This window comes from Rhamphochromis sp. 'chilingali' (genome assembly GCF_963969265.1).
Source record: "Rhamphochromis sp. 'chilingali' genome assembly, chromosome: 1".
Classification (NCBI taxonomy): Eukaryota; Metazoa; Chordata; class Actinopteri; order Cichliformes; family Cichlidae; genus Rhamphochromis; species Rhamphochromis sp. 'chilingali'.
In genome coordinates, this window is record NC_137929.1 from 64825434 (window position 1) to 64850583 (window position 25150).

The 25150-nt window shown below is 41.9% G+C and overlaps 3 protein-coding genes across 3 annotated transcripts in view; 1 reads left to right on the top strand and 2 right to left on the bottom strand.

The window, feature by feature from the left end:
• LOC308411065 (nuclear factor 7, brain-like) overlaps positions 1 to 25150 on the bottom strand; it is a gene marked incomplete at its 5' end in the record, with an annotated part of 121925 nt that overhangs the window by 73532 nt on the left and 23243 nt on the right. The gene's annotated exons all lie outside the window — the stretch shown is intronic.
• LOC308411100 (Fc receptor-like B) lies at positions 841 to 1935 on the bottom strand. Its single transcript, XM_080904845.1, has 3 exons — positions 1601 to 1935; positions 1042 to 1521; positions 841 to 904 (listed from the first exon to the last, which is right to left on the bottom strand). The coding sequence occupies exons 1-2, from the start codon at positions 1923 to 1925 to the stop codon at positions 1223 to 1225; spliced, it is 624 nt and encodes a 207-aa protein (XP_080760971.1). The 5' UTR covers positions 1926 to 1935; the 3' UTR covers positions 841 to 904; positions 1042 to 1222.
• plod3 (procollagen-lysine, 2-oxoglutarate 5-dioxygenase 3) lies at positions 5686 to 23903 on the top strand. Its single transcript, XM_080904773.1, has 19 exons — positions 5686 to 5898; positions 11031 to 11122; positions 12134 to 12270; positions 14581 to 14744; positions 14825 to 14937; positions 15426 to 15489; positions 15957 to 16054; positions 17005 to 17100; positions 17189 to 17320; positions 17617 to 17738; positions 18663 to 18767; positions 19615 to 19740; positions 20555 to 20699; positions 20827 to 20940; positions 21023 to 21094; positions 21226 to 21330; positions 21411 to 21557; positions 22486 to 22611; positions 22713 to 23903. Exons 1-19 carry the CDS (start codon positions 5814 to 5816, stop codon positions 22866 to 22868), a joined length of 2199 nt encoding a protein of 732 aa, XP_080760899.1. The 5' UTR covers positions 5686 to 5813; the 3' UTR covers positions 22869 to 23903.

A 25150-nucleotide genomic window follows, 5' to 3' on the forward strand; every position in this document is an offset into this window, starting at 1 on the left:
CTGTTTACAACTCTAGGTATGTTAAGATTAAGGCTACGTCCACGGGTATTTTTGAAAACGGACGTTTTAAAAAATAATCCCATCCACACGTGAATGCAGAAATGAAGGAAAATGCTGCTATGAACATGCCAAAGCAACAGGTGGCGATATATTCCTCACCGTGTAGAAATGTTGGCCAATCAGAAGTCTAGAAGCCTCGGTGGGAAATAGTAAACAAAGCTGGGGAATAGAAGCAGAACCCAGTCGTATGTGTGGAGGGACAGTAACTGTGTGTATGTAAGCATTTAAACACTGCAGAGAGTAGAATTAACAGTATTGTAGAAATTCATTTCACCGAAACAATAACGTGATGTCAAAAAAGGCGCACACCTTTAACGCTGCATTTTCTCCGTTTTTCTCGTCCACACTTTATAGCAAAAACAGAGTTTTCGAAAATATCCACCCTGGCCGGAGTTTTTAGAAATCTCAGTTTTCAGTGACCAAAAACGCCGTTTACGTGTGGACGAAAGGTGCAAATGCATAGAAAAAGCTGCGTTTTCAAAAATACCCAGGTACGTGTGGACGTAGCCTAAGACTCAGTCTATGCTGCTCATTTTGTCGGGTCTTTGCATAAGTACTTCAAGATGAATAGTGTTTTGAAGTGATAAATCCTTGAACCTTTCCAGTTACTATTTTATGTTTTTAACTTAAATTACATTATTTTCTGGGTTAGAATCTTTTTTTTTTCCTATTTCATAATTTATTTGAACACCTGGCTTAAACACAGATTTGTACACAGGCTTTGTTTTTGAATGAGCCTCAAAATCTTAGATAAAATTTACAATCAGTGCTCTTTGATGACATCCTCTTCATCCAATCCGTCGACCTCAAGAGCTCGGATGATCACTGGTGGGTGGATTGTTCCCTGCAGTCAGCAAATCAGAAAAGAAACACAGATGCAGTCTATAAAATGTTAACAGTTGTAGTTATAGACAGATATCTGTCATCAGTTCATTGATTATTGATTGTTTAATAATTGATCAGTGAATGAGTCAGTGTTACCTGTGGCTCTCTGTCGATGTAAAGATGCAACAAGAAGAGTGGAGATTAAATATGGACAGAACACCAGCAGGTAGCGAAGCAGTGTTAAGTCAAAATGCAGGGGGCGTGAGGTAGAAGGTGAAGGTGCTGATGTGGGCGGGGCTGTAGTCGCAGGTCTACCTGCAGATAGAATCCCATCTATTCAGGTAAACTTGTGGCTGAAATAAGACATGAAATGAGTGTGAAGCTCCTCACCTGTGACAGTGATCCAGCTGGATGGAGACTCTCCATGACCGCTGATGTCACACTTGTAGAGGCCTTCATCAGACCTGGAAACATGCTGGATGGTCATGTGACCTGTAGGCTGCTTCCTGATGAGGGAGCCATCTTTATAGAAAGCAGCTGGGAGGTTGGAGGGAGTGGTCTTTGTTTTACAGAGCAGAGTGACGTCATCTCCCTCCATCACAGGGAGGACAGGACTCTGCAGGATCACTGATCCACCTCAACACAGAGACAAACTACAGCATTTCATCCATTTACACACAGCTTCATCAACACTAACTCCACACACTCAGCTTACCAGTGACTGTCAGGTTAACCATGTTACTGATGGGACCCTCTCTGGACTCACACCAGTAAACTCCACTGTCCCATGTGTACATGTAGCTTATCGTACAGGTAGATCCAGACCATCTTCCAAAGTTCTTTCCACATTGAATCATCACTTTATTGCTTATGTTTCTCCTCAGAGTCCATCCAGCAGAGCTGTCATCGTCCTGACAACTCAGAGATACAAAGTCTAATTCAAACAGCTGAGAGCTGCTGGGACTCACAGTCAGACGAGCTGTGAAAATAGGAGAGGCTAGACTCATTTTCATGGCTGCTTGTGCAGTCGGTCCACACATTGGCTCACATGATTACAGAGATTATCATGATCTTGAAATATAAAAATAAAATTATTTTTTAAATTATTTTTCATCATAATATTACAATTTAATCAAAATAACTCGCGGAAGTCACACTCGCGGAAGCCGGTATATATATATGTATATACCCGCCAAAATGCAATGCATTTATTGAGACTTTCAACCCCAAGTAGGTAAATTATGGAGAAATGTAAGATAAGAAAAATATCTGAAGAAGATTTAATGTTGTCTGGGCAGATTTGTTTGCATTTACTTCTGACGAGAGCGGCCTACCAGTATGCCTAATTTGTGGATTGTCGATCTTCGGATCCGCATACATAATTGAGCAGCTATTCCCAACCATGAACTATGATAAAAACAAAAACCACTCACGCCTCACAGACGACAGCTCACAGTCCTGCGTAAAGATGAAAGTGACTTCGTACAGCCCCAGTCTGCAGACGCTGGGCGCAGAGGTTCAGGAACAGAAGTCCCGTTGTAAACAAACCACGGCAGACCCGACGATGTTTGCTGTACACATGCAGCTGGCTTCAGCTTTCCGGCACACAGCCCGACACATAACACAACATCAGAGAGAGCACAGACTATAAGGCGGTGTGGCTCAGGCGCAACCACCTCTCCTGCAGCAGCACTGCAGGCCACGCCCGCCATACAGGTACCAGGTAACCAGGTAAAATAAATATTCATGCAGAGATTTTGCGAATATTTATTATTCATTTTTTTAGGAGCGTAGTGTTTTTTCCAATTATTTTTAAAATTCAGGTTAAGGCTCTACATGCTCCGAAAGCCCAAATGTGATATAAGGATCAGTTTTTGTTTGCTACATGGATAATTTAAGTTCAGCTTTTTAATTGATTTAAATTGATTTTTTTGTTATAAATTTTTTAAGAGTTTAAAATGTGTTCATTACATAAATAAAATTTCATTTACTTTGTAGCATTTCGTGGACTTCATAAACAACACACTATAGTGGTTTATACAAAGCATAAAGGTAAAAAACAATGTATGCAGTGTTCTCTTCATTTTAGATGTCAAAAAGTATTTGCGGCTCCCAGTGTTTTCTTTTCAGTGAAAACAGGGTCCAAATGGCTCTTTGGGTCTTAAAGGTTGCTGACCCCTATTTTAGCCCAACACAGAGGCATATCAGTGGCCTGCAGCTATTACCGCTGCTGTTGGGAGAGGCGCAGTCCGAGGTTCTGAGCCTGCCGGCAGCCCCACAGCAGAGCTTCGATGACATCAGCAGGGCCATTTTGGATAGATTGGGCCTCTCTGTCCAAAATCATCGGCAGAAGTTCTGGATCATCACATGCAGCCAAATGACGGCAGCAGAACAGCTGTTTGGGACGCTGACTCTGGGGAGGAGACACTTCTCTACCCTGACGGTTTGTACCAATTTGGCTCATTTCAGTTACCTTCCAGAGCCTCATGGACCGGGTGCTGTGGCTGCATGCTGCATATGCTGAGACCTACCTCGATGATGTGATCCTGCACAGTAACACCTCGGCAGACCATGTGCAGCAGGTGGCCGTGGTTCTGGAGTCCCTAAAGCAGGCAGGCAGACCTCAAGGCCAAACTAAAGAAGTGTGCAGTTGGATAGAGGGAGGTACGGTATCTGGGATTCCACTTGGAGGGAGGGCAGGTGTGTCTACAGATGGAGAAGTAAGCCGCCATTGCATCCCGCACACACCCCAAGACAAAAAAGGAAGTGAGGCAGTCCATGGAGCTGCCTGGGTACTATGATCAGTTCATGCCTGGGTTCGTGGGCCTGACCTAGATCTGGTCTCATGGATGGATCAGTGCCAGGCGGCATTTGTGCAGGTGAAAAATGCTCTCTATGGGGAGCCGCTGCTCCACACACTACGAGGTTGAGGTGAGTCTTACCTCCTCGACCACCTCTTGAAACTGAAGTGAAACACATCAAAAGTCATGTTAAGTCATGGTCATGTGACCTGGGTGTGTTGAACCATGCTTCCGTGCAGTGTTTTGAAACATATGAGCTTAAGAAGCTCAACACAGTCTTGAAACAACTGTTTCAAGATTCCCATCCCTAAAGATTATGAGACACAAAGTGATGAGCAAAATCTGGTGTGGATTCTGGGGGGAAATTGACATTTTCTGGATTTAAGCCTGGAAGAGATTGGACCTTTAAACTTTCACTGTAAATAAAGTGTGGTCACTTGGATCCCTGCCTGTATGTCCTCCCTCTTTCTCAAATGTGTACCTTAAAGCAGATAACATAGGCTGGAGGAAAGCATGTATAATGTAAGCAGAATTGGTCTTAGCACAGAACCCTGTGGAACTCTATAATTAGCATGATGTGGAAGCATGGTGTGTGTGACTAGTGCATTTATACACTATTCTGAATTTAATCATCTCTGGATCTCTTCCATAGCATGCCTTTGTCATGTTTTGTTAAAACATCCTGCTATGTGTTCCAGCATAATTGGTCACTTCCCACTAGTTAATCCAGGGATTACTGTGATATGACTGAAATCTGTTTAATAAAAGAAAAAATACAATAACTAAATGTCTGATTGTTGTAATTGCTAACAAAGTGTGGCTACTGTCTCTTTCTCCAGATCTTTACTTTCATATCTTGAGTAAAGAGTTAAAGAGTTTAAGAGTACAAAGAGTTAAATACTGTCTTTAAAACAAATGAAAATTAAAACCAGGTCAGTTTGAAAGAAAATGGTTTTTAAAAGGTATTATAAAACCTCTGCCTCCTTTTTATACATCTATACTTGTGTTTTACTGACATGACCCCCCTATTGAATAGAATAGATTTAATTGTCAATGTTACAAGAACAACGAAACACAGCACAAATTTTGCCTCCGTGGGGTCAATAAAGTCTTATCTTATCTTATCTCATCTTATTCTTGGTCCCAGTTGATTAACACTGCAGTGTTAATCAACTGGGACCAGGAATAAGATGTTGGGCCCCTTGTTGTGACACTGTGGTGTAGATTGTAGTTTTATTAAATCCTGAGACACACAGAAAGAAACCAGTGATCTAGAGTTTAGAGCATCCCATACATCCACCCTCTAATAACGTATGCTTTTAGCTTACTAGATGGTAAATGTAGAATAAATGCTGGATTGCTGTATTTACAGAACAGCTATGTTTGCAGTCTCTTCACCCAGTTCTTTACTTTTATATTTTGAGTCAATTATTTGGGAGAAAGTGATTTTTTACAAAAGAGCTAAAGAAAAACGATTTTGAGAGTTTATTCATGCATGCTATGTATGTCAGGAAAAGAACTCGCAGTGTTAATATTTCATTAGGAAAATGTTAATTGTTTCTTAAATAAATTATGCAAATAAATACTAAATTATGAATACATTTTGGGTGTAATTATAATGATTAAACATCATTATAGATTTTATTGCAGACATGCGACTTTAAAGCTATATAAAACCTCTGCCGACGCACGCTCTCTCTCCGTTTTTCCATGTCCTCGCTATGTCTCTCCCTCTCCCTCCCTCTCCTGAAAGCCTCAGACGTGGCAAAGATTCACGTACTCCATTTTTCACGAACTTTCTGTGGTTTAGCCCACCGAAAAACGAAGAGAAAAAAAGTTCCCATATGTCTGCCTCTTATTGGCTGGTGGATTTCCGACTATCTGTGCTGATTGGATACCAGCTCTGTCCGTCAAAGCTGTATCGCGTCATTTCTGTTCTCATTGGCTGGATAGCTTTTTGCGGTTTCTGTTGACTTTCTTTTAAAAGTCGGAAAAGGTGACGAGTATCGCGAGAGTCGAGTGCCGACTGAGCGGTGAACGTGAAGAGAGAGGGCCGGGAAGAGAGGAGAAAGAGTGGACTAAAGCTACGGCCTACAGTCTAAACGGAGCCGTGTCCAAACATCCAATATGTCCTCCAGTTTTCTTCTCCGCCTGCTGTCTCTCGCCTTTTTCCAGGGCGCCGTGTGGGCCGAACAGCGGAAGCTTTCTCCAGGTAAGACCGCTGTGCGGGGTCCCCTGATCGGCCGGGCGGACCACCGTGACCCGCTGGAGCTGTGGAGCTCGGGGTGGGTTACGGAAAGGCTGCTCATCACGTCACAAACCTTTTCACTATTTTCAGAGTTTATTCCGTTATTCAGCTGCTGGGTGAGTTTAGGAAGGATGTTTATTAATTATTAAAACCGTTAGCGCCACAGGACCGTTAGCAAACTTTAACAGGGGGTTGTGTTCATGTCAGAGCAAAATGTAAATATCACAAAAAGTCTCAATAATGACCCCAAATACTCACCCGAGGGGCTCACGGTGGACCCGCTCCCTTTATAACCTCATATACTCTTATTGTAATCCCTACAGGTTATTAATGATTCCCTAAACTCTGGAAAATCTTAATGCGCAACTTTGTTTCCTGGATCTTTATTTCCATTTTTCCACGTATAATCTACCACACAGCGTGGTTAACATGTATCAGTTTTAATCACAGAAACACAAAGGTACAAAGTGCTTCGCATATCGGATAAAATTCAAATATTAAAGAAAGTTAGACATCCCCACAAACAGACACATTCACGCAGGGATGCTTACATCCAGCAGTAAAGATTACAAATCACTGATCAACCCACTCAAACGAGGTTTTACAGCCTCAAATGAGAGCTGGGACTTTTAAAATAGTGTGATCATTTTGATTGCATATTTTATAATCGTATTAGAATAAAGAATTTTAGTTAACTGCATTTAAATAAGTAAAACATGTATTGTAAGTGGATTAAATTAGGTTTAAAAAGCCACTGTGGGAGCCCACAGCACGTTTTATGTAGCAGGATTAATGATTTCCATCATGAACCTCTCACTGGCAGGTCTGTGAAGCAGAGATGTCTTACACAGAATAAACGTTTTTCAAAAGAATAGCCGGTTTAAATCTGATCTGTGTTTTCCATCCTGTCTTTGGTGCGTCCCTGTGAGGTTTGTTTGCTCAGCTGTGGTTTGTATTCATGTTTATATTACTTATGTGAGGCGTTTTTAAAGGGAGCAGAGTGAGACTGACGACGAGATGTCCTTCTTGTTGTAAACCTGTTTTTTTTTTTTTTTTAAAAAGTTCACAGAAACTCAGATAATAACAGAAAAAATAACTGAAAAAAATAGATTTTTAAATATTTGACTGAAATCTGAGGCCATTTTCACTCATTCATGGGATCCAGTTTAAAGACTTCTTTTGCTTTATCTCGAGATTAATTCATTGATCAAATCAATAATCAGTTTACAGGTTCTTCCTCCTTCAGGATCCTTGAGTATGGCTGCTTGTTTATAGTTGAGACACAGAGTCAAACAGAAGTCCTGAGCACTGTCCTCATAGTTTTGGTCTTTTGATACATAAAAGTGAATTCTTTGCTTGCACTTTTATCCCAGTCCTGATGCTTATTCTTCAGAGGAACGCCAGGATTGTTATATTTTAGTAAAACACCTTTTTTGTGTATATAAAGAAGCTGTTAAATTGTTAATAATAGATAATCAGCTGGTTGGTGTTTTAGCTCATCTGAAGGCTTCAGATATCTGAGCTCACAAGAAGTGTCTCAGTTTTTCTCAGGTTCTGTGGCACATTTTAAACACAGCTCAGCTGAAGACGTATTTCCCTAAAACATCTCAGACAATCACAGACACAGTGAAGTTAACCCCGAGAGGCTGTACCTCTGTCACAAAGTGAGTTTGTGAACCTGTGAGAGCATCTTACTTAAACTCGCCTTCTTCCTCTGGGAGGTTGTTGTATATCTGAGCACTTCCTCCATGTTGTGCTCAGCAGCTCTGAATCTGACTTGTGACACTGAGTATGGCGAGTTTCTATTGGCTGAACGTAACAGAGTTTGTGTTTCATCAGTTTTTATTTATTTTTTACATTTCTGTGACAGACTTTTATAGGAGTCATTTACAGTGTTGACTCTTCAAATTTTATTTGTCACGTACACAGTCACACACAGTACGATATGCAGTGAAATGCTTAGACAACTGCTCGTGACCTAAAGAAAACAAAAAAAGGAAAAGGCTATGAATAAGATGGCAAATAAATATGAAAAATTAAAAAGGGTAAATTTAACTGGGAAAGAATAAGATCAAATATATAAATTAAAGTTAAAAAATAACTGTACAACAAAATACACAGTATAGAACTATATAAGAATGTATGAAGAAATATAAATAAATATATACACAATAACAACAGCTGTACAAGTATTAGCTGGAAATGAGGAGTATAATGTCCAGTGTTGTGCAATCCACATTATGTCTTGTGCAGTGCAAATATGCTTAAAGTGATTTAAGTGATGAAGTGAAACAATGTCCAGAATGTCCAGTGTGTGTAAGAACCATATGTGTGGGTCAGTACTGTGTGGTGGTGTGATTGAGAGACCGTATCGCCTGCGGGAAGAAGCTCCTCCTCAGTCTCTCTCTGTTGGTCTTCAGGGAGCAGAATCGCTTTCCTGACCTCAGCAGAGAGAACAGTCCGTTCTTCTTCATAACTCCTGCAGATCTCTGTGGCTCTTAGTTAACCACAGTTTGTGGGCTCCTGTTTGTCCACCTGCTTTTTAAGCACTGATCATAGATTGTGGATCAGATTAAGATGTGTCCATGGGCCCAAGATGTTAATTTGGGGATCTTTTCGAGGCTCTGTGTTGTCATGTCTTCTGACACGGTGCTCCCATCAGGCTGGAAAATGCTCCTGGCAGGTTGGAAGAAGGTGGTTTTTAGTGTGGTCGGTCCTTAAAAAGCAGAACAGGGATCAGCTCAGACATGGTCGGTAGTAGGGCTGCCACAAATGATTATTTTGATCGTCGACTAGTCACCGATTATTTTTTCTATTAGTCGACTAATCAGATCATCATCCATTGGAAGTAAAACGTACAGCTCATTGCACCAGCAGCATCTGCTCTTATATAACTATCATTAGCTTACAGCTTTAAGTGTTTAAGGTGCTAACTAAAAATAAAGACAAGATGATAGTTTATTAAATTTTAATGAAATTTGCAGATTGTTTGGGTGAAGTTTAATAAACTCCTTGCTATCTAAAATATAACAGGACACCGGAGTATATTCTCAGCATCTCACACTTCTGATAATCAGCTGTCTGCTTGATGTTTATTCAGCTGTGTAAAAACTATAACTTTGATCTCAGCCAAACCAATTTACTCAGGAACAAATAAAATACTGAAAAAAGCCAAACAATAACATTTTTAATTTATCTAAGTGACTTATATATCATGTTTAACCTGAGTAGAGAATAAAAATGTCCAGATAGGTTTAACTTCAAACACCTGAACCCGGCAGGTAGTTCTGAACGGTCTGTAGGCCTGCATGCTTGCATGTGTGAGGCTCTGAACGGTTCTGCTTGTTAACACTAACACAGTGACATTATGCTAACATTATTTGGACAAACATTAAACGTTTATGCTGATATAAACTTCCTGTATTTCCTTCATATGGGCTGTTCCTGTGAAACGTTCCCTCCTGACCCCTCACAATCAGCTGTAGTACCTTCATAGTATGAACTGCTTGTGTTTAAACTGTGCTGACAACGTGGAACTTATATAGCTAAGAGGGCTATGAAACGAGTAAAAAGTGCCACATTTGGGCCAATATTTCTTTGTACTTTGAGAGCCTGTAACCCTAAAAACACTCAGGTGGAAAAATTTTTGGGCTTCATTAGAAGAAGAAAATCCCCAGTACTCGATGTTTAAGTGTTCTACTTGTCTTAAAAAATATTTGACCAAAGCTGAGAAAGAATTCAAAATGTGTTTATGATGTGCGCGCTGTGCAAACTGATGTGAAAACGAAAGAAATGAGCCCACTCAGATCTGCTGCTTGGATCTGTAACATTCTCCAAGGCTCCACACCTCCGGCCTGGTCCCACAGATTCAAATCAAGGAACGGAAAAAGGAAGTCTTTACATTTTTTACATTTTCATCATGCATGTCAGGAACATATTTCCATGAGAGTCGGCAAACACACAAACATCTTTGTAAGAAGGAGCGAAATATGAATTCTGCTCATATTTGGTTATGGAAATGATTCAGTATAAACATGGAGGGAAGACCTGGGCAGAGGTCACTTTATGGATCGTTTGTCAGGATGTGTTTATAGTTTCAGAGCTGATGTATTCCGTAATCCTTCCTTTTAGTTCGAGACCCAGAGTCTGCCCTGCAGGCAGCTGCAGAGACTTTCATGGGTTGTTGACAATGCCTTTTGACACACCCCTAGGAATCTATTCAATTCAATTCAGATTTATTTATATAGCACAAAGGCATAACCACTTTACATTTTAGGGCAAAGACCCTGCAATAATACAGTGAAAACCTCAACAGTCAGACTGAGTGAGCACTTGGCAACAGTGGGAAGGAAAAACTCCCTTTTCAAAAATCTAGAAGTTCTGAAGAATAAAAACGATGGTTAAAAACAGGAGAATTTCCTTCCATATGCACTCGCTCAGCTCAGCTGAACTCAAACACAACTACTCATGAGTGCTGCTGGTGGGAAGGGGACGTCGTTATTTAATGACGTGTTGAAAAACCGTGACACCTGGCTGGAAACTTCACAGTAAACTTTCGAGACACTTTCAATCAAACGCTGCCAAAAAAGGAGCGGAGGAGGAGGAGGAGCTTTTCCCATGTTTGGTTTGATGGTATCTGAACCAGCTGTTTGCACAGAGAGTGGATGGGAGCGATTTCTCGGGATATTTAAGGAGCTTTGTTGCACAGCCGAGAGCTGTTTTCTCGGCCCTGCGCTGCAGTGAAAGTGTTATTGCTCTCGCACGTTAAAACACGTCAGACCCTCAGGAGCACAGCAGGGGCTTTGGTCACAGACCCTCTTCTCCTCCCCCATGCTACTCCTCCCCTCTTTGACTTTCCTCGGAATTTCAGAGGAATTCTGCTCCCAATTCCTAATAAAAGCCTGCAGGGAAACTCTGGCAGCTGCTCGTGTCTGCAAACAGGACTGAGTGTTACCAGCATACAGCAGCACATCCTCCAAATATTTCAATATTTGCCAAAATGGATCGTTATATATTTACGAGTTGTAAAAAAAACAAAAAACAAGAGTTCTCTGTTGATTTGACAACGTCATGCTGATCACCTGATGTGTTTGCAGAAAATTTGCTGGTCATCACCGTGGCAACAGAGGAGACGGACGGCTTCCTGCGCTTCATGAGGACAGCCCAAGAGTTCAACTACACTGTGAAGGTAACACACACACACAAGTTACATGCTGGGTAACTTTGTGTTAAAGAGTAACCTGTTACCTGGTGAGGTTAGTGTCATTAAAGAGTAATCCATTACATCCCTGGCTGAGGTGCTGCTGATGTCTGATGCACGGCTGCACAGCCGTCGCTTGCTGAAGTTTGACTCAGGTCTGAGATTAAATGTCGGATCGAAGCGGTGGGTCTGTACAAGGCTCCACACAGCTTCCCTCCATGATACTTGGAGTCAGCTGCTCCAAAGTTTGCACATTTCCAGCCTTATTTAGAGGTTTAGTGAGTTAGTTTGTCAGTGGAGGTGTTTTCATACCTGTGGTGTTTAAATCAAACCCTAGACTCGTTTCCTCTTTTGTCTGGTTCATTTCTGAACACCGTAATTACACCACATCATCCACACTGAAACCTTTTGAAGGAGGTGGTCTCAGGCCGGTTCCTAGCAAACTCCAGTGCATGCTTTACATTCTGGGTGCCATAGATTTGAGAATATCATTGAAATTAAAGTAAATTCTTGGTGTTCGGTTCCTTGTGTTCAGTCTAGATCTCATCACCTCCTTCCGGTGTTTACCTTTGTTGCTCCACTCTGATGAGTTTGCTTGGATTTGTTTCTGTGTGTTCAAACTGCATGTGTGGAAACGGCCTTAAAGCTAAAGTGCTTCAGTCACATCTTGACTGTTGGTAATATGCAGAGACTAAAGACTGTGTTGTTGTCCAAGTGGTCGGTACCTGAAACAGAATGAATGAGTGAATGAGCCGATTGTTCCTGTACAAAGTTCCTGAATGCAGGGAGGACCTGTCGGGCCACACAGTGCAGCTCTGACTGCAGTAAAACGTCTTTGTTTAAGGTGCAGGAACAACTCCAGCAGAGAAAAATAAAACTGTTTCTGTTTTTTTGTGCTGCAGATCCTTTAGAAACACTTTCAGTGATCACATGAGCAGATCAGCTGTCAGAGGATTTATTGGATACAAATGAGTGTAATGATATGATGGTGGTGTACAGGTCCTGGGTCTGGGCGAGGAGTGGAAGGGAGGCGACGTCGCTCGGACGGTGGGTGGAGGTCAGAAGGTGAGATGGTTGAAGAAGGAGGTGCAGAAACACTCGGAGAAGACGGAGCTCGTCATCATGTTTGTGGACAGGTAAACACCGTGTGTGTGTGTGTGTGTGTGTGTGTGTGTGTGTGTGTGTGTGTGTGTGTGTGTGTGTGTGTGTGTGTGTGTGTGTGTGTGTGTGTGTGTGTGTGTGTGTGTGTGTGTGTGTGTGTGTGTGTGTGTGTGTGTCATATACTTATCGTTCCCATCAGCTCAGTCCTGATTTCTGTCTTTTCACAGCTCTACTCTTCCTGTTCTTTATCTTGTCAGTCTCAGTTTTCGCTGCTTTTGTTGTGTCTTTACTTTTTCTTTCTGACCTACTTTGACACACATGAGGACAAAGCTTTTCTCGCAAAAATGAAGGATATGAATTTTCGTATTGTTCGATTAGCAGATAAACAGTGAAATCAGAGCTCAGGCACCGCCTGTGACCTGTGCAGGGATTTCACTGGTTCTGAGCTCCAGTGTTGTTACTGTTAACTAAGCTAAAGTTCAGACAAGTCCAGAAATACAAACCCAGTCACGGAGGCCTATGGAAGGATGGGTGACCACTGGTTGTTTGGGGAAAAATGTTTCGTGACAAGTTAGCAAATGATAAACCATGAAGATGGAAGAAGCACACGGTGCTGCACTAAAGCTTCCTTTTTTGGATCGCTTTAGTCTTTAATAGATTGCCACGGTCTTGAAGGTAAGGTTCGGTCGACCTTTTTCAAGTTTGACTGTCACATGGTGGTAAATTAGCGAGCGTTTGCAGACAGGTCATCATCTTTCATGGCAATCCTCTTGCAACCAAAGCAGTCACAGGTTTGTAGTCCAGCAACCTCCAGTGGCCACTCACTAACAGTTTAGGTCGTACGAATACATTTTTTCCTAGCAGCTGGTGGTTCCCAAACTGTCTGTGTAGCTAGGGTCCAAATTGTGGACCCAAAAATAACAAATAAATTAAAATACTATTTTGGTATTGGTCAGTCTGACGGGTGCTGTCAGCCAATCGAAAGAAAAGCGTCTGGACTTCTTTAAGTTGCTTGAAGACGTTTCACCTCTCATCCGAGAAGCTTCTTCAGTTCTAAGGTCAAATGGTGGAGAGTCCCAGATATAAACCTAGTGGGAGTTTCCCCCCCAAAGAGGGACAAAGGACCCCCTGATGATCCTCCACCTAATCACATGAGCCGACACGTGAAAACTTGTGTAGGTCCCAATCAGCAAAGGTTTCAGGTGAGCTCATTGTGAAACCTGGCCCACCCTATCATGTGATGTCCTGAGGTCAGATGGCCCAGGATGTGAGTGGGCGTTAAGGCGTCTGGGCAGGGATCTCAAAACTGGATTATAGATGGCAGAGAGTTGGTGTCGTAAACCCCTGCCTCTGTTCAAAGATGGTCGCTCACAGTGGACATAAATGGCCTCTTTGGCTCCCACTGGGTTTAAATCTGGGACTCTACACCATTGAAACGTCTTCAAGCAACTTAAAGAAGTCCAGACGCTTTTCTTTCCAAGCTCCTTAGACTACGATGACCTGGATGACTGAGAACCTTCACAGACATACTGTCTCCCTCTTATTCTGCCAAGAGAAGCCAAGTGTAATCAATCATGATCTCTAACAGGAAGTATGTATGCTTTGGCCTTGCCCAGCTAAAATACACTATAGAACCTTCAGCACCACAAAAAATTTAACTGAGTGAATGCATATATTTGACCCTTACAGAGAAAAGGTTAGAGAAAATCCAAAACACAGTAAATTCAAACTCAATTGAGTTTGTTTTGGTGATGTCTGATGTTTGCTGCGCAATTCTTCCACCCTGAAAAAGCCTGGGACAGTTAAATAAATCATGGAAAGTCCAAAATCGCCATGAATTCATGCCCTTGAAGACTGTATTTAAACCTCTGACCACAACTGTAAAACCCCCATTTCCTCCAGTATAACCCAGTTGTGGAACATCACAGAGACGAGGTGATCATCTGGTAGAGGGGAGACCACAGCAGGAGCAGGAGACCCCTCTGTGTCCTGTTTTAGGTTTTAATGAACACCTTAAACTCTGTACTGGAGCTGCTGTAGGCGGTCATTACTTCAGACTTTCTGGAAAGAGACAGATAAAGTTGGGAATGAGCCACACTCGACTGTGGAGGTCTGCAGCTCACGCTGAACTCTTACTGTAATTTCTTCCATTTATCGTCCTTTAAATGTTTTTCTTTCCTGTTTACATGTAAGCTGACGTGGCTCTCACTCTTTCTAGCCACTGCTCAGTGTTCAGTCCTCTGATTATTTCTGTCATAAACATGCTCTCTGTCTGCTTATCCCACACATTCAAACTGTTGCAAACAGTAACAGGCCCCCCTCTTTCTCTTTCTCTCTCCATGCAGTTACGATGTGATCTTTGCATCGGGTCCTGAGGAGCTGCTGTCCAAGTTTTCCCGTATGGGTCACAAAGTTATTTTCTCAGCTGAGGGTTTCTGCTGGCCTGACCAGCGCCTGGCCTCCAAATACCCCGAGGTGCGTACTGGGAAACGCTACCTGAACTCAGGAGGTAAGGAGCTCACTGCTATTCCTTTAAAATACTATAAAAAGTTTAAAGCAGTAAGTAACACACGACTTCTTGCCCTTCAGGGTTCATCGGCTATGCTCCAGAGATCAGTGCAATTGTCCAGCAGTGGAAGTACAAAGACAGCGATGACGACCAACTTTTCTACACCAGGATCTACCTGGACAAGACACACAGGGTAAAAACAACTTCACAAACATTAAAAAAACAAAAGTAACCCACAGTTTTAAAGCCACTGTTAGAGCCACTAGAACAAGTCGCAGTCACAACAGGAACATTTTCATCTAAATACTTTTTCTGTACCAATTGTAATGTAAGTTAAAGAACAAGACCATCTCACACTCTGTTCCCTTCAATGACAGAATAATGGCTGCAGTTCACTTTGCATTTCTTGTTACCATTAGTAACAAGTAACAGTCTGAGGTTGGCTCCTTTAATGTTACCTCAGGTCGACGGTCTTTGACGTTGCAGACAAAACAAGTTAATCTGTACTGCTGGGTAAAAAACTGAATTGTTTTGAACATATTCTTAGAAAACTAGGCCAGCAGTGATTTCAGAGAAGAAGAGTTTTTGAATCTCAGATATTCGCCCAGCTTGTCATGTCTGAATTTATCTGTAAAAGTCTAAATCTTGACAAAGCTGCTCTGTTTATTATTGTCACATCAGACCAAGTTTAACATGACCCTGGATCATCGATCCCGGATCTTCCAAAACCTGAACGGAGCTGTTGGTAAGAAACACAGATATGTGAGAGCTCAGTTTACACGCGAACCAGCTGTTTCACATGTAGCAGTCTGTCTCCATCCAGCTGTTAGTCAAAGAGGCTACACTCCTATTAATGCAACTCTAAGCCTGTTGTAATGAGGGGGGAGATTAGCTACAGAGACCAAAACAACTTTTTGTATCAGGCTGTAAACATGTTTATTTCAGTCTGTGGGGAATGACTCACTTTACAAGCATACAGTTTAAACCTGAGTAAAAAGTAGAGGATTGATAATAGAGCCCTGTGAAGCTCCACGATTTGTAAGGAAACATTCATTCTGGTTTTTGTTAGGTGTATCATGTTTGTTTCTACGGTAAAGTTGGACATTTTAACACGAGCTTATGGACTGACTTCCCACTGGAGCCTCAAGTGGACATTTGAGGAACTGCCATTTCTTATTGAGCAGAAACACTTACACTAAATCTCCTCTCTAGATGAGGTCGTCTTGAAATTCGAGAGGGCAAAGGTCAGAGCAAGGAATGTCGCCTACGACACGCTTCCTGTTGTTATCCATGGCAACGGACCCACCAAGGTAACACGACAATGTGATGGTAAAACCAGAGCACAGACAGATTTTGTGATCAGGAGTCAGGTGTGACGTGTTAAGCTGGGCTCACACTGCGATTTCTTTCAGTCACGTTATTCAGCTCCTGCTCAAACTGCACGATTGACTCACAGGGGTTAGAAGTTCGTAGGTCACGGTGCAGGGTCTCACACTATACGGCCCGATGCTCTGATGCGACCTGAGTGCTCACACTGTGCGTCCATAACATGAAGGTTATAACAGAAAATCTGTCGCTCACTCTCCCTCTCTGTCTTTCACTCACACAGACACACCACCACCATCAACTTTGCTGAATTGCTAATGAAAAACATGATCAGGCAGCTGTGATTGAGCAGCAGTGTAGATCCAACTATTTTCACGGTTGTTGTGGTCGTGATGATTTTGTGAGGCCACATCGAAAAGGCTCGGATGAGCTTTCCAAAGTTCTACAAGTTGTGCCTCCATCGCTTGTGTCCAGATCACACGCTGCACAGCTGTGCTACTCCGTCATTTTCACCGACATCTATGTGTTCGTGAGTGCGCAGTGTGAGCGGCTGTGGTGACAGCCTGTTTGAAATCCTCACGACTGTTGTGAGGATTTCAAACAGGTTTGAAATCCTCCCGACCAAGCGATTGATGATCGGGAGGTGTTAATCGCTTCCTGTTACCCCACATATACACGATGCACGACACACGATGAAGGCCAAACTCGGGCCGATCACCAAAACGGTCGCACGACTGAAATATTGGCTCAAAATGGGCCAAACATGGCACAGTGTAAGCCCAGCATTAGAGTAAACCACTGTGCTGCTGTTTAAAACTAATGAAGACTCTTTGATCTTCTCACACTTGAAACTGTTCCTGCCTATCATTAAAAATCTGATTATCAAACACAACAAATATATTTAATAATTCTGCACATCTGCTTGTCTCTGCAGCTGCAGCTGAACTACCTCGGTAACTACGTCCCCACGGTGTGGACCTATGAAACCGGCTGCGGGATTTGCGACGACGACCTGCTCTTCTTCAATGAGGTGCCTGCACCACTCTCAGTGGAGGACATAATGAGGAGAAAAAGTTTTCCTGTCAGTGTTTGAACTCTACGTGTGTTTGTGTGTTCAGGACGAACAGATGCCTCTGGTCTACGTCGCTGTTTTCATCGAACATGCAACTCCCTTCATGGAGGAGTTCCTGGAGCGCCTGTCCACTCTGAACTACCCAAAAACGAGGATTCGCCTCTTCATCCACAACAACGTACGATGCACACTCGCACAGAGTTCCAGTTTCACTGCCTTCACTGGAACATCAGAGGGAGGAAAAAGATTCACAATTAAAGAGTCAGAATTGTCTCACCGAGAGATTTTAGGCAACTTTGACACAAGGAAAAGGTTCCTGACTGTGGCTCAAGCAGAGAGTAGTTTGAGTAGCCTTCAACTGTGAAAAATGTTTTGCCTGTTCACTAAATTTAGAGCCAAAGTTCATTTTTGCAGCATACAGAACTTCCTTCCTGTGTCATGTGCTTTCTGACCTGTTGTGTCCCTGTACTGCAGGTCGTGTACCACGAGCGTCACATCCAGAAGTTCTGGGAGCGTCACAGGTCTCTGTTCCCAGACGCCCGGGTAGTCGGACCAGAGGAGAACCTGAAGGAGGACGAAGCCAGAACCATGGCTGTGTGAGTGCACAACCTCTAAGGACATTATAAAAACTTTAAAACAGTAAAATATAAGAAGTCCTGGAAACAGGAGATATGACACAAATGAAATGTAGGTTTCAAAGATGTTATCAACACTGTCAGCAAAATTGGTCTCAAATATGTACAAATATTTAACTATTTGCATTTTTAGTACCAACCTTTAAAACCTTTATTTTATTTTTTTTACAATAAGGCAGAAATCAACAGTAGTTTTCCTTCTGTGGTTTTATTTGGATTTATGTACAGCTCATAGTGTTCATCAACTGCATGTTGCAGAACTTTGCCAACATATAAATGAAATAAAAGTGAGCAATTAATTCATCTGAAACAAAAGTTTAAATTTAGGAAAATCCAAAAGATACGATAAAACCTAAATCCCCAAATAAGCACCTGCAAGAGGCAGAGAATAAATTCTGAGGACAAATATACAGGTGGAAACAATCAGGGAATCGGGAGGAAGACAAAGACAGGAAATAAAAGGACAAAAGACACGCAAAGATCAGGAAAATAAAGGTAGACATATTGACGAGACGGAGAAACATAAAAAACATGGAAAAACAACCAGGAATTGAGCACTGCTGTATACAACCTTGAACCTTGAATCTCTTTCTTTCCTTAAAACCCAGCATTAGCAACCAGGACTTGTCCTGCTTTAAAGTTCCTGGCATTTAAAGACGGAAATGAGGCAGAACAAAACACTTAAATTGCTCTGTGAAGCATATTTAGAAACCAGGAAGTTAAATCTGTTTAATGAGAGGAGCGTATTTAGAACAATTACATTAAAAAAAGGTCAGATTCCGTCTGTAGTAAGATAAAAAATACGTCTGACCATCACCTTTATGGAAACTCTCTAAATACGAAGGTAATGAACCTTCCTGGCTGTTTGTGTTTGTTTGACTGCAGCGAGGTGTGTAAGAAGGATCCAGAGTGCGACTACTACTTCAGCATCGACTCCGATGTGGCTTTGACGAACCCCGACATCCTGAGGATCCTGATGGAGGAGAACAAGTACGTAGAAGCTCTGTTTACACCGTCAGTAAAACCCTGAGCATATCCTGCACTGGATGAGACTCTCAAAAACTAAAAAGACTACAAAAAAATGTCGCATATTTGTTAAGTTTTTAAAAACTGACAGCCAATATTTAAATGCTTCAGGCCAACGAGGGTTTCGCTGTGGAGATTCAGCTTATGATCAGGACTTCTTCATGGTGACTGATCCAGGATTGATCATTTCAGATTTTCTTTTTCGTGACGTTTGGTTCATTTTTGCTGTTTTCCTCCTGGCCTATGATGGTATTTGTGTCCAGACTATCACTCCAAGGTCAAATTCAGCTTTCCTAAACAGCTCTGACACGAACCGAGAGCTCAGGCCACATTTTGCCTCAACGTTCATTGCAGGCTCTACCCCAAATCAAGATACTATCCCAAGCTCTAATACAGATCTCTTCCAGCTTAGACATTAACCCCCAAAGCTCAGTCCAGACTCTGCGCCAAGGTACCATCTAGACCCTAATAGCATAGAGGGTGTACGAGACGATGACCATTAGTGTAAACCCAAGGTTCAGTTCAAGCTGTCTGGAGTTTAATGGATGCCTGAATGTTAACAGCAACACTGATTATTCTACTGGAGCCAAATAATTGTGACTATTTTGAGCTCACTGTTTGATTTTAAAAACGGCTAATGGCTTCAGACTAAAGGAACCTGCGTCTATTTTAATACTCTCAGACTACTTTCTGTTACTTCTTTCCAGATATTAGGCGCTATGTGTAAACACCTCAGTATTCAGGCTTTATGTTAGATTCTGTTGGTTTTTATTTTAATGCAGTTCCCTGAAATCCTTTGCTGTTCTTGCAGGTCTGTCATAGCACCCATGCTGTCCAAACACGGAAAGCTGTGGAGTAACTTCTGGGGCGCTCTAAGCCCTGAAGGATACTACTCCAGATCTGAAGATTACATTGAGATCGTCCAGGGCAAGAGGGTGTAAGTAACACACAGAAACTGGTTAATGCTGCCTATTGTGGCCCAGTACACTGTCACAAAAGAGATCATTTCAAGTTTAAATAAAGGTTAAATGAATGAAACAGAAGCACAAAACCCACCTATAGCTGTTTATCCATTTCTAAATTTTAAGGTAATAAAAAAATGGGTCAAACTGATTCAGTGATTTTATTTTAGATTGTGCTATCGCTTTGTCTTAAATTTTCCATTATTTAGTGAATAGATATGTCATAATGAAAATAATAATAATGATGTATGTGTTGCAGTTGGTGTGTTCAGATTTTAATTCTAAAAAATATGAGAGACTCTACATATGTTTTTAGTTTTTTCATTGAACGGATGAGCCCTCATGTGAAAGCGAGTGATTTCTAGTATCCAGTGAAGAGGTGACTGTTTAACATCTGGTTAAACCCAAACCAACCCCAACCTTAGATGGGTTTCCCATTAAAGAAAAAAAGTGATTCTTCTTCTCCTTTCAGCTGATCTCTTGCTCTTAAGTGCCACGGTTGTGTTTCCAGTTGTTGAGATTTTGCTTTGGCTATTATTTTGGGGTAACTGGTGTTTCAGTTTCTTTAATTCCTGTGCCAGATTCTATAGCATAGATAACCAAATGTGGGATTCAAACACGCAAAAATGGCAAAAAAAAAAAAGCATTTGGCAGATTAGAAAAAGTCCAGAAAGTCAGCAAGTCCAACTACAGATGAATCCATAAGACATATAAGACTTAAGAACCAGCACCAAACTCTGAGACGCGACATCCTGTCTGTAAAACAACCTTCTGCCTGTGTTTGTGCAGAGGTCTGTGGAATGTGCCGTACATCACTCAGGTCTACCTGATCAAAGGCAGCGTGCTGCGGACTAAACTGTCCCAGGTGAGCCTGTATATGGATGAAGGGGGCATGGACGCTGACATGGTGTTCTGCAGGAGCATCCGAGACCAGGTAACACAAACGTTCTCTGCTTTTAACTGTAAGCACAGTCAGAGTGAATTACAAAAAAGCTCTTTTGTAAGCAGCAATGCTGTTGTTTCATTGAACTTTATACAAACAAAACTTAATATGTCCACAGGGAGTCTTCATGTATGTGTCCAACCGTGACGAATTTGGCCGTTTGGTGGCCTCGTCCAATTACAACACGTCCAGGCTCCACCCAGACATGTGGCAGATCTTCGACAACCCTGTGGTCAGGAAAATGTACATGAACACTCAAATTAGATGATGTGGGTAAAGCTAAAACAACTCGGACTGTCTGTCTGTATTTGCAGGACTGGAAGGAGAAGTATGTCCACGAAAACTACTCCAAGATCTTTGAAGATGAGAAGACTTATGTAGAGCAGGTAATAAAGTCAGGAAGGGGAATCAGGAACCAGAGGCAAAAAAACCCCACCTCCCATGTAGAGTGTTTTCAGATTATTATTAATGATTGTTACAGAATCATCGTGGGTTTAACAATCTCTCTGTATTTCAGCCCTGCCCAGATGTTTACTGGTTTCCAGCTTTCTCAGACAAAATGTGTGACCATATGGTAGAAACCATGGAAGACTGTGGCGAGTGGTCTGGTGGAACGCACAAGGTAAACACTTATTCTAACTGTCACACAAGGGCAGAAGTAAGTACTAAGACTTAACAGTTTTGTGTTTTCTGTGTTTCTAGGATGAGCGTCTGGCTGGCGGTTATGAAAATGTCCCAACTGTGGATATCCACATGAACCAGATCAGCTTTGAGAAGGAGTGGCTCAAGTTCCTCAAAGATTATATTTCCCCCGTCACTGAGAAACTCTATCCTGGCTACTACCCCAGGGTACGGTAAAAGCCTAACCCCAGTCTGACGTTCAGACTCCCTACCCCACCAAGGAGTTCAATCCACAACCTCCCTCACGGGAGAGCCCAGAGCTTACTCCAAAGTATAGTTTACACTCTAACCTAAGGGTTCAATTCAAGACTTTGTGCCAAGGTATTGCTCAGGAGATCCTAATCCCACAGTACAGTTTAGACCCTCTGAGTCCACACTTTAGCCTAAAGTGTAGTTTAGATCCAAATCTTGGTTTTCAGTGTAGAGTCTTTGCCAAAGTACCATCAATACCCTAACTCCCACCTAAATATACAGACCAAACCCTAGGTTTAGACTCGATACCAAGGTACTGTCAAGACCCTTACGCTAAGATACAGACCAGACGTTAACCAGAGGGTCGGGTCCAGACTCAACATTAAGGTTAGAGTCACCCCATGGGTTGAGGTACAGTCCACACAATAACCATAGTGTTCAAGTTCCAGATACGTTTATCATTCAGAGCCTTCCTCTAAGGTAGGGTGCACACCCTGAACACAAGGTGCAGTCCATCAGAATAACTCCTTACCGTCCTCAGAGGTTCTCTCAAGACCTTACCCAAAGTTCAGCCCAGAAATATCTCATGATCTCAGACCGATGCTTACCTCGAAATTAATCCCAGATATTGAGCCACTACAAAGGTTTTGACAGTGCAGGCATTACAGAAAAAAAAAAACTCAGTATCTGCCCCAGGGTACAGTCAGGGTACACTGTGCTCTACTGCACTCTCTAGTGCACTCTAAGAGAATACAAATTCACAATGCTAAGGAGCTATACATTAATCATGTTTTTCTTTAGAAAGTTTCCGAGTCAGATTTTTATCTGATGTTGGGAACATTGTTGTGTTTGTGCCGTCTTTTGTTAATCCTCTTAAAAATGATCTGGTACTGTCTACATGCAGGCTCAAGCCATTATGAACTTTGTGGTGCGTTACCGTCCAGATGAGCAACCATTATTGCGGCCACATCATGACTCCTCCACCTTCACTATCAACATCGCCCTGAACAGGAAGGACATTGACTACGAGGTAACGCAGCCTGCTGATCTAAAGAAGCCAAAGAACATGCTATCCTGAATAATTTCCCTAAAGCCCTGCCTTTCGTAATGCAACATGTTTACTTGTGTCAGGGTGGAGGTTGCAGGTTCCTGCGGTACGACTGTAAGGTGGAGTCTCCTAGGAAGGGCTGGTCCTTCATGCACCCAGGTCGACTGACACACTACCACGAAGGCCTGCGCGTCACCAAAGGGACCAGATACATCATGGTGTCCTTTGTCGACCCCTAAACGTACAGAGCGTGTGCATAAAAGGCTGCTGGTGTGTCTGTGTGAGCATGAGAAGATTAGCCAACCTCATCATCATATTCGTAATGGAGGAAAAGACGTGATGACCTTGAATGCATCATGTTATTATTTCACTGTGTCCTTATTTCAGGTGTACATAAGATTTGACTTATCATCGTTGACATTTCAGAGTTTTCTGTTTTTTACCTTGTTTTTATTCCTGACACTAGTGAAGCAAATAAAAACGGGAGATTTGTGGTCTTGAAGGCATCGCTGTCGGACATTTCAAAATAAGAGTCTCATGCTTAAAATCAGTTGTCACCGTGCTGCCTTACGTTTAAACGTTAACTAAATCTATGCAAGCAAAACACTCCAAGTTGTGTTTCAACAATCAGCTGTTACACTCCAAACTCTGAAAGATTAATGCCACCTGTTGTGCCAAGTAGAGGGTGTTACCCGTATTAGTGATGTGCTCGAGGGTAAATCCACCTCAAAGACAAGTCGGCTGGATTTGAGCATCAATATTTTAGACGTGCAAATCCTCAATATCAATTAATATGATACAGAGAAGAAAGATGGGTATAAAGATGCTTTAAAGAAAACCGTGTGAATGATGTGCCAAGAAGTCTATATGTTTGGTAAAAGTCTGTAAAAACAAGATTTAAGCAAGTGGAGCTCCACTTTGAGGAGTTTTTAGACTCTTACTTTGTAAACTCTAAAGGCCTTTTATGTATTTGTTTTATTCTTTGTTGTTTATTCTTGTTTTTAAAATTTACATGTCCTCCTTAGGTTTCCATGGGGCAGTCATCATTAGGGTGTGAAGCGCCACCTCCTCTTGCAGGATTATGTCTTTATTTAAAAAATGCTGTGATGGTTTTTAGTCTGAGGTGCAGTGTTTCCACCCAGCCTCTGGTTTTCTTCTATACGTGCCTGTTTATCAAAAGTCTCTGGCTTTGTAAAAACTGCATTAAATTATTTGTTGATGACTGACTGAATAAAGTTTTGAGATTTTAATAAAAAAAAAGACCTGTCACATAGTTTAAGTAGTCCTTTTTTGGGGCTATCAAACTGTCAAGAAAACGACTATGATTTTTACTCAAGAATATTCTTAAAGTAAAAAGATAAATACTAATTTACTTTTGCGAGTTTGTGCTGGTGGCACTAACTGGCAGTACTTGTCTTATTGTAGTACCAGTATTTCCCCCACTCAGTGCACTGTTACTGCACCATCCTATGTTACAAATTGGTATTACAGAAAAGTATGACCTGGCCTGTCTCTGGAGTCAAAATAAAAAATTTAAATACAGGTGTAGCCAAGGTGATGTTACCTACAGCTTTGAAGCCTTGATTTTAGTGCGTTTGCCACCACTATATTAATTATTTTCTAATTGCATCACACAGAGACATTCTGTTGAGTAGCATCCAAATAAAAAAAAGAAAAACTATTTCACTCACAAACTTGGAGAATAAATTTCTTGGACACTGTCAATTGATTGCATAGGAGCCGTATTATTGGTTAGAAAATTGCACTAAAAGTGGATGCAGTGAAGTCTAACAGACAGCTAACCTTAAAATCCTAACCCCTGAAAGCGTACCTTCACTCAGTGCTGAATGGTGGATCTCTGGTCCACGGAAGCAGCAAAAGAAATCGTTGAAATGGACATTTTAATTGAAGACAGCATTTTGATTCAAAGGATTGCACACAGTACATTTACCCCAGTATTTTAAACCCTGACGTCTAATATGAATAATACAACTTTTAAAGATCACATACAGGGAGTGCAGAATTATTAGGCAAATGAGTATTTTGTCCACATCATCCTCTTCATGCATGTTGTCTTACTCCAAGCTGTATAGGCTCGAAAGCCTACTACCAATTAAGCATATTAGGTGATGTGCATCTCTGTAATGAGAAGGGGTGTGGTCTAATGACATCAACACCCTATATCAGGTGTGCATAATTATTAGGCAACTTCCTTTCCTTTGGCAAAATGGGTCAAAAGAAGGACTTGACAGGCTCAGAAAAGTCAAAAATAGTGAGATATCTTGCAGAGGGATGCAGCAGTCTCAAAATTGCAAAGCTTCTGAAGCGTGATCATCGAACAATCAAGCGTTTCATTCAAAATAGTCAACAGGGTCGCAAGAAGCGTGTGGAAAAACCAAGGCGCAAAATAACTGCCCATGAACTGAGAAAAGTCAAGCGTGCAGCTGCCAAGATGCCACTTGCCACCAGTTTGGCCATATTTCAGAGCTGCAACATCACTGGAGTGCCCAAGAGCACAAGG

What these genes read in the sequence shown, in the direction of transcription:
- LOC308411100 (XM_080904845.1), bottom strand. Translation starts at nt 1,925, where the DNA reads ATGTGTGGACCGACTGCACAAGCAGCCATGAAAATGAGTCTAGCCTCT. An exon ending in GGTTAACCTGACAGTCACTG is followed by an intron (nt 1,522 to 1,600) that starts GTAAGCTGAGTG and finishes CTCTGTGTTGAG; the next exon opens with GTGGATCAGTGATCCTGCAG.
- plod3 (XM_080904773.1), top strand. Translation starts at nt 5,814, where the DNA reads ATGTCCTCCAGTTTTCTTCTCCGCCTGCTGTCTCTCGCCTTTTTCCAG. An exon ending in ACAGCGGAAGCTTTCTCCAG is followed by an intron (nt 5,899 to 11,030) that starts GTAAGACCGCTG and finishes ATGTGTTTGCAG; the next exon opens with AAAATTTGCTGGTCATCACC. An exon ending in ACCTGCTCTTCTTCAATGAG is followed by an intron (nt 17,101 to 17,188) that starts GTGCCTGCACCA and finishes TTGTGTGTTCAG; the next exon opens with GACGAACAGATGCCTCTGGT.